The sequence below is a fragment of the Gossypium hirsutum genome, chromosome A02, assembly GCF_007990345.1.
Source record: "Gossypium hirsutum isolate 1008001.06 chromosome A02, Gossypium_hirsutum_v2.1, whole genome shotgun sequence".
Classification (NCBI taxonomy): Eukaryota; Viridiplantae; Streptophyta; class Magnoliopsida; order Malvales; family Malvaceae; genus Gossypium; species Gossypium hirsutum.
The window spans coordinates 8,578,473-8,588,129 of NC_053425.1; the positions used below are offsets into that span (position 1 = coordinate 8,578,473).

A 9,657-nucleotide genomic window follows, 5' to 3' on the forward strand; every position below is an offset into this window, starting at 1 on the left:
CACGTGTAGGTGAAGTTTGAGATTGAGATCCACTGGGATTCAGAATAGTCAAATAATATTTTGGTCCCTCTATTTTGCTCAAATATGAGATTCAGTCCTTATACCATATTTTTATTTTTACCAAAACAAACATTTCAAATTTTACGACTATATTTTTGTTAATGGGGAAAAGGGTAGGAGAGAGAGTTTCAACGCACAATATTCAAATTTAATAATATCATTAATTAATTTAAATAGTTTATTACACTTAATTTTTTAATTAAAATGTTGATATAAGCTTTTCTTTTAAAAACATCATTTCCAAATCATCATGATGGCAATGGAATGTATTTTTGGTGTTGGAAATAATGATTTTAAGAAAAATTAATTTTCATCATTTAACTAAAATATTTAATTGTGTTCACTAGTTGAACCAAATTATGTGAAATTGAATTTTAGGACTAAATATTAAATTAAGAGCACAGTAGAGGGATCAAAATCATAATTTGATCGAATTCAGAGTAACGTAAAGTTGTAAACCTGCCGTGATGAATTTAAATGACGGATTTACCCTTTTTTATTGGTAGAATGCGGCTAATGGGGGCGTTGAGTAGTTGACTTTATTGTGTTGCTTTCCCTTCACATTTTGCTGGATAATAATTAGATTTTTATTTATTCTTAGAAAACGATAAATATATGCAAAAAATAAAAAAAAGTTTTGCGTTCCCTTTAAGAAGTGTAAAAATAATGGAGATTCTATTTCAAAACTAACTTCTTTTTTTGTACTTGGTTTGGTAGTAGTATAAATATTCAGTTTAATTGGCGTTCATAAGCATTAATTACTATTTAAAAATCTTTTTTTATATATTTATTAATATATTAACTTTATTAAATTAAAAAAATATTAATTTTATTTTAACTATATATCACTATTTTTTTTCAAAGGCGGTGATGTAATTCTTGTATTAATTGAGAAAATTATCATGTGAATTAATAAAATTAATAAAATAAATAAATAAATAAAAATTCATGTGTTTAATGAGAAAAATATCAACATCAAGATAGTTGGATTAGTATCTACAAATTCTTACCTAATGTTAATTTAATATTATATTTTTATTTAATTATGATATAATATAAATTTTCATTAAAAAAAGAGAATGATTAATTGAATTCCCATTGAGCTCAATTATTGCAACTATTAATTATCCATTCTCTCTGACTTTATATTATTATTACTAAAAGTGAAGATTAATTAAGAAATACCTAAGTTAATGTATAGATATATTTCATGATTGATGCAAATATTTTAAAAATTAAGACATATAAGTTGAACCCTAATTTATATTAAATACTAATCCTAATAATTGGTAACTTTGTATCTAGTAACTTGTTTAGATATTTATCTTAGATATTTCTTTTTGTTAATATTTTTTTCAAATAATTATATCCAACCACACAATCACAAAAAATATCATTTAGATATTTCTCTTTTTTTTGTTAATTTTTATTTCTTTAAATAATTAATTATTTCCAACCACACAATCATAAAAAAAAAGGGTTTCTTAATTAAAGCTTATAACGTGTCCTACTGAGAAATATAACTTTCGAAAGTGGAAGTTTGGAACACACATCACAATTACATCATAGCCTTTTGTCTTTTCCTTTTTTTTTTCTTTTACAATCACTACCATTCAAGTGGGGACACTTCACCACCAGTCACTTACCTTATTCCACAAACCAAAAGTTCTACCAATCAATTTAAGAGAAGACATTGTTAAATGGTACAACCATGGTGGAGATGGCATCTTTGTTTTCTAGTTCAGTGGATTGGAGCTAAAAGGCACACAACCAACCAATTCTTACGACAATGGTGTTGTAAGCTATAAAGTCAAAATGGGGGATGTCAAACTTATCGAGATGATATTATTTGACAACACCCTGATATGTATTTCAATATAGGCCACCATAAGTAGGGTTTTGACGTTAGGAAGATGAAAGTAAACGTTTAAACAGTTCGGTAGGTTTCGATACTTGAAAAGTACTATTATTTTTATGGATGCTAAATGCATATATCTCCACCCTAATCTACACCTAATAGCAGAGTCAGAATATTAATATTGAGGAGGGGTCAAGTTAAAATTAGAAATGTTATGTAACAGTCGATTTAAACATATAAACAATTGATTCAGAAGAAGTAGTATTTTAACATGACAACCGATTTAAACATATAAAAAAATATATTCATAAGAAGCAATATTCCAACAATTAAGACAAAATAACTATCATTTGTCTTGGTTAACTATTTTTTATTCCATTTTCACAGGAATGCTCATTGCTTCAGAAGTTATCATTTGAGATAATTTTAAACAAAGTGGCCAATGTTTTCTTCCTCTCCTTCACTTTGGCTGAAATTTACTATAACATTATCTAACTATTTTTTTTTCATTTTACACTTTTAACAAGTTAGAAACCGTCTCCTAATCATCTTCCATCCAAAAACATACACATTTCACTTAATCTTATAAGCTTCCAAGTTCTATCAATATCCTTCAATGACAACTTTTAATATACTTGATAAAACAAAAAAACTATTAGTACATATATGTAAAACAAGTTTCAAATATTCAAAATCTATGAAAAGTTTGAAAAAAACATACTTTATACTTCAAATTTGGAGGAAAAATGATAACGAATTTTTTTCTTCTTCTTTTCTTGCTAAGCACCAATATGAAACGAAAGATGATAAAAGTCTCTTCATTTTTTCTTTTCTTTTTATATATATTATTATATTTCTTTTAAAATATTATTATGTTAAGTAAACTATTAAATAAACATTAATTTATTATTATTTAACAAAAATATTATTCAAAAGTCATCATTTGGTAATTTAGCTTCTTCAAGAAGATTTTCTCTTTATTTTTATCAAGAATAAATTTTTTAATATTATTTTTAATCCTATAAAAATATTGGAGGGACCTACTTATACTTTTAGGAGGGCCATAATATATATACAAAGGGGAGAATTGCAAAAATCCTAAAACCTTGGGGGGCCTACTTATATTTTTGGGAGGGCCACAGTGTAAATTTATAAAGGACTAAATTGAAAAACCTAAACCTAATCATGGGTTGAGTCATCTTCTCAAGTCTGAAGGTCCATCCGAAAAGTGAGCTTGAACAAAAAATAAACTCCATTTTTTAAACGGGTCGGGTGTCGAGTAGAATTTTATTTTGCTCGAGCTCAACCCGAATCACATATCTATACTATTTTTTTATATTTTCAATTTGTTGGGAAATATTTATTTTAATATTTTTAGTCTCTTTAATGTTTTATTTTTTAAATTTGTTTTTATATAAAAATAATCTTAAAAAATTATCCTTGTCGGGCCGAGTCGGGCTCGGATTTAGTATTTTTAATATGGGTCAAGTTTGGGCAAAATTTTAGCCCATTTTGGGACAAGCTTGAACCTAGAAAGCGAGCTTAAAATTCTACATTGGTTCGGTTCGGTTCGAATTCGACTTGACTCAACCCATGATCAAGTCTACTCCACCTCCACCCATTACATTTCAATTTCAATTTTTACTAATTATTTTTAATATGTTTAATTTTTTATAAGAAGTAAATATTTAAACATAATTATTAAAAAAATAAAACATAAATTGGATGAGTTTTATGTGCAGCACATTTTTACAACCTTCTAACCCTTGTATGTATAAGGGTAGAATGGCACATATAATTTTTTTATAATATATTATGATAAATTTATCCATATAAAAGTTATAATATAAAGGTAAAATGATAAATTCACATTATGGGTGCAGTAGAACAAATCAAGCAATTACAATAACTACTTTCTACTCATTTTTCACATCCATATCTATCTTTAAAATCTACTTCATTTAAAGTGAATCAATTCAAAATCCATTTAATGGTTCAAGTTTTGCTATCACTGGTTCAAGTTTTGCAATCACTACTTCGCACTCCTATGATTTGTTAAAATCATTTTTTTATCTCTATAAATTAGTAAAACTACAAGGAAATAAAATGGTAAATTTATATTTATAATTCAATCTTGGCCCTTTAGCATAAAATTCTTTTGCTTTTCCCCTTTATATTTATAATTCAATCTTGGACAGACCACATTTTCCAGCATCATCACCTGATGGCTGCATGTCATGCCATACCAACCCTTAAAAGGGAAGAGGTATTCAATTCCACCATCAACATCATATGCTTGCATGCCATGATAATAAACTTTCCTTTTAAAGGGAAGGGACTATCCCTATCCATACCCATACCCATATAATTTGGCAGTTTGCAATTTGCAGAAAAAGGTTAGTTGAAGAGTAGTTCCACAATTACGTGGTAGTTCAAGAGTTCATATATATATATATATGAATGATCATTCAGTTTTGAGTTCCCATAAGCTCAAAAAAAACAGTTCCATGGACAATCTTTCAATGTATCGTCACACCCAACATAGACGATAATGCTAAAGAATTAACGAATGAACAAATGATATATGACACCAAATAATTGTTGTAATGTAAGATTCCCGGTGCTTAAAATCTCGTAATTACATGAACTGCGCATACACTATTCCCTAAAAAGGTTAGCTTTGGTTTCAATGTTACATGATGTTACATGTAAAAGCTGTATGAAGCTTCAAGTATGGTTAAATTATTACTCACAACAGTAGGCCTGGTGCTCTTTCTGCAACTTTTCCCAAAGGCATAACACCATCCTTGGGCCTTGATAGTGCGCAAGAATGTAATTTGATTCACAGCCGGCATTGTAGAATCTGTCATCGGTGATATAATGCACTTCTCGACCACTTCTTTTGAATTCTTCAATCCATATACCCATTGCAACGTCTTCTAGTTTGAAAAGCTGTCAAAAGAACATGTTAAGAACGTACAGACGCTTCTATAGATATACAGTCCTTGGACTTCCGGTGCAAATATTCAATGTAACTCACTATAACTGCATTAACAAAGATTTAAAGGTTATCTAAGTTGTTTACTGAATTTCCGAGATGGAATCATTGGAAATATATTGGTTAGCAAACCATCTTCAGTTCCCTCGATAGATCTCCGAAATTTATACATATGGTAGTCATAAAAGTTGTAAGTTTTACCTTGAGTTCTCTTTCTTTGTGTCCTTGGACAATGAATTTCGCAACATCTCGAGAGATAATATAACCTGGACCATGGGCCCATGGTGGATACGAAGAATGTGGCCATTCCTATGAAAGAAGTATTCATTAGAAGTGTCCACAAAGGTGATTAACATGCAAGTAAAGTTTGAGTGAGATAAATACCTCATCACTGATGTACCATTTGCTGTCTTTTTCCCTATGAGGAGATGAATCGAATTCTATAAGGCCATACAATAGGCCATTGGATGGCTTTTCCTTGAGACTGGAGAGAACTTCATCAATCCTGACAAAGGCATCGTCATCTGTTTTCATAATATATTTTGCAGGGAGGCTCTTAGTCTGCATATTCGATTCAAGGAAAAAGGAAAATATAGATATCCATTAGTCAATGTAGAATTCATTTCCATGAATATAAGACATTGAGAGCAGAGATTTCCGTGCTCGCTTCAGGATATGATGTCATACCGACACAAACAAAGACAGAAATATGGCTTTAAATGCATGCATCAACTTACCCCCATAATGCAAATTGCAATAGTTTTCAAACTGATCAGACTATAGTAATCAACAAAGGGCATGAATTGGATGTCTCCATATGCTTGAGCTTCTTTCCACAGCTCAAAGTTGACTTGTAAGTTCTTATTCTGCAGTTACAAAAACAATAAATCAGACAGAAAACAGATTTGTATGCAGTCAAAATTGTTATATGAAGCTGATCCATATTGATTTAGGCCCCTTTAACATTCTTAATTCAAGAATTGTGAGGAGAATGTGATTATTATCTTGCTAGAACAAAAACCAAAAATTTGTTATTTACAAGGCCAATAAAGAACTGGACTGCTACATCCCCGGAGCGTACAGCCTCAAATTGCATCCAAGATCTTCTCAATGCCATACGACGCTCGAAATTATTTCCAGTGGAGAAGACCCCAACTAACATTACAAGTCTTTTCCTAGTAATCACAGGAGCTTTAAGTATCTTGGAATTGACAATTAAATCATGATCTTCAGGAACAGGCAAGCCTTTGGCAAACGCAGATAAGAGATCCAAACCACCTACAACTTTGACTCCACTAACTGACCATGGTTCAAGTTTCTGCACATGTAATCGTCCACAGGGTCAGAGGGATTGCTTGTATCCATATAGGACAATTTGAAAAATACACCTGCTTTTCATTTTCATTTTACATAAAACTCATATCTTACCTCCCTGTATGCAAATGATGTTTCATGCCTTCCATTTACAGTCATATGGAACCCCTCTAAACCGACCCATAAGGTAGCTGTGAATGGGTTCCCTTCAACAAATGGGAAATTAGCACTTGCATGGCTGCTTTGCTGGGAAGCATTTGTCGAGGCATCGCCACTAGAAACACTAACATTCTGATTTTCTTCCATGGTGCTTCTGACAAGTTGTTCATTGCAAAGACCAAGTCCATCAACTGCAAAATGTGCTTAGATATGTTAGGTAACTAAATAAAAGAATCCTTCTGTAAACAAGAGCAAAAGATATTACAATGAAACAAGATGGTATGGGCTGAAGTAGTACTGGAGTATTATCAAACAACGTCCCATGAAATACACTCGATTGCTGATCGTGGAAATGTACCCTTTTCACCCTCCAATCTTTCTTTTCCATCAAATTTTCAGAATACAACTTACAATGACATAGTCTCATATTTGTTTAAGAACAAGATCAGTTAAGCCCAGAAATAGTTGATGCATAGCAACTACTGCATGAATATCATAAATGTGATATATAATCAATATAGATCATCATTCATGCACATGCTTAAAAAGGTTAAGAGCTTGAGCACAAATTTTGACTATAAGCCTTGTTGATTGAGTAGCATAAGTGGCCATGTACAACGGCATTCACATCGGCCACCACCTAAGTGTAATAAACTCAATCAAATCATAGAAACATACAACATCTTTCATGCTTTCCACTAATCATATTACAGATTTTGCAGTTCAAGATGATTGGTAGCTGATTCAAAACTGATCTATCATAATATGAGCTTCATTTCATGAAGTTGGAGTCTAAGTATTATTGCATGCTTTTGCAGAAATTATTGATTGTTCCCATTTTAAATATCACCGTACTAAAAGACCATCGAAAGTCTTCCTATGGTTTTACTTCTTTCTGTATCTCACAAGCACAGTATCTTACAGTAGATATGCTGCAGTACCTAATAACCATACAAAATATACTGAGAAGAGGCAAAAAAAAAAAAAGCAAGACCGGGTAGTCTATAACATGAGTCAAGGACTGTTTAAGGAAAATATTTATACCTTTTAAATTGTTAGAAGATACATGAGAAGGACATTTTTCCTCTTTTCCCCAGCCAAGTTCATTAGTCCATGTATTTTGAGCTATAAACGGCTCTTCTGTCATGTTATCTCCGGCAACACTGACATTGTAATGCAATACAATAGGAGGTTTCGGTTCCTCTGAAAAGTTTGATCCCACAAGATCAATTTCAAAACTCCGGTAGCTCCCATTAGGGGTACCAATCAATGTGATGGATGAATCCTCAACTAGACCACAAGGTAGTTCAAGTATATTTCCACCACTAAACAATGCATTGTCCGGGCTGCAAACCGAGAAAGGACAGTTTTTCTCTTTCAGCCGGATGTTATTACTAAGTTTAGTAGTTTTCTCTTCCTCGATCAAAGCAAGTAATTCTTTCCAGGCTTTAGCAGCCTCTTTAATCCCCTGACCAGTTTCAGGTAAAGCATCAGACCTCGACAATAGCAAGTGCAAATGAGGCCACAAAAGCAAGACATTTGACTCCTGTTCAGAAACATTTCTTGGAGCATACAATTTGTCAAGCCCTTCAACATTGATAAGTTTGGGTTTCTGTATTAAGGATGGTTTTTTAGCTTCCACCTTGGGAAGTTTAAAGGAATCATTTCCCTTTCTATGAGAATCTATGGGTGGATGGTTATTGAAGAAATCATAGGCTGACTGCTTTTTTTTTGGTTGGGGCCTTTGGGTTTCTCTAAGGCTATAACTGAAAACCATGACTATAGCAAGAACTAAAATCAGCACTCCACCATACCATTTCTTCATTTTGAATAACCCAAAAGTTGATCTTAATGGTTTCATCACTGAAAAAAGTGCAAACCCTAATAACCCATTATTGGATTATTGTCCTTTACCTTGTTTTCCTTTGCTCCAACAGGGTTTTCCTCACTGTGGAAAGAAAATAAAAACAAATCTTTTAGCTGCAATTATATGCAAATAAACTGATCCATCCAGTTCATTACAAAAAAAAAATCTAAATCAGAAAGCAGAAATTATAAACATAGCAAGTAGATTTTAAGCATAAGTAGTCAGCATGAATAATGTTGTTGGCCTTTTTTTTTTATAAATAAAAATGTAGAAAAGTTGCAAAGAGGCTGTTGCAAGACACCCCTTCACAGTTTAATATTGCATGTCAATCTGGAAAATCATCTCCTCATTTAGAAAACAAAGAAGAAACCAGGTAGAAGCAGTTCTACAATATTTAAATCCAGTGCTTCTGAATTTATTTGTTTTAATTCAAACAAAAATAAGACTTCTTGTTTCTTAATGAACAGTATGGAATGAAGTGGGTTATATATATAATTTAAGCTTACCTCAACCCTGAGATCTAAGAAAATGAAGAGGCTTGTTAAAAACAAAGAACCCAACACTAATAGATCTAAGCTTTAGAAGCTTCAACAGCTAGAAACTTGAAAGGTATGGAAGGGAAGCTGTCGTTTTCTTACAAAGATCTCTTCGTGTTCTGTTTCCCTGTCTGAACTACAACACCCCCCCCCACCCCCACAAAAAAAAAAAAAAAACTTTTACTGCTGCAACGCCGCGTTTTGACTCCCTTACGAGAGCACTGAAACTCTTTCGAATTTTCAAATAGGCAGGTTGATTAAAAGATAGATAAAAAAAACTAAATGTTAGTAGATTAAAGGGTTTATTCGTTGAAAATTGTGATATATATTATTTTTATAAAGTGTTATTTGTTAATGAATTGTCTTATTTTTAATATAATTTAAAAATATTAAAAATATTAAAAATAACAAAATATTATAATATTTAATTTTATATTAATATCAAAACAATAAAATAAAAAAGCATCCTTATTTAAAAATAATATATTAATATGATTGCTTTTAAAAATAATAAAATATATAATTTTATTAAATTAAAAAATATTTAAGTAATATAAATTGGTTTCTTTAGCCATGCATCGCATGGGATTGTTATATTTAATAATTAAATTGTATTAAATTATTTCATATAATATTTTTATTTTTTTTCAGTTTTGAAAATTATGATTAAAAAATTAAAATATAATAATTTACAAATTAATTTTTTAGAAAATTATAATTGGTACTAAAATGAATATATCATTATTTAGAAACTGTATATTTACTCAAATACAATTTATTTTTAATTTAATACTAAAGAATTTAAAAAAAAATTGATGACACATCTAAAAAGATAAGTTAAAAATGAAGAAGTTAGACACTATTC

The 9,657-nt window shown here is 30.8% G+C and overlaps 1 protein-coding gene across 2 annotated transcripts; it reads right to left on the reverse strand.

Annotated features, from left to right (window-relative positions):
- Positions 1-4,480: 4,480 nt before the first annotated feature.
- Positions 4,481-9,026, reverse strand: LOC107951591 (hydroxyproline O-galactosyltransferase GALT3). 2 transcript variants are annotated; one of them, XM_041090182.1, is made up of 8 exons: positions 8,763-9,026; positions 7,434-8,337; positions 6,345-6,580; positions 5,956-6,234; positions 5,654-5,782; positions 5,301-5,477; positions 5,118-5,225; positions 4,481-4,870 (listed from the first exon to the last, which is right to left on the reverse strand). In XM_041090182.1, exons 2-8 carry the CDS (start codon positions 8,248-8,250, stop codon positions 4,664-4,666), a joined length of 1,953 nt encoding a protein of 650 aa, XP_040946116.1. In that variant the 5' UTR covers positions 8,251-8,337; positions 8,763-9,026; the 3' UTR covers positions 4,481-4,663. The 2 variants fall into 2 exon arrangements, with proteins under 2 accessions (XP_040946116.1, XP_040946121.1); XM_041090187.1 differs by having other exon boundaries at positions 4,481-4,963; positions 8,763-8,961.
- Between the last annotated feature and the right edge of the window lie 631 nt (positions 9,027-9,657).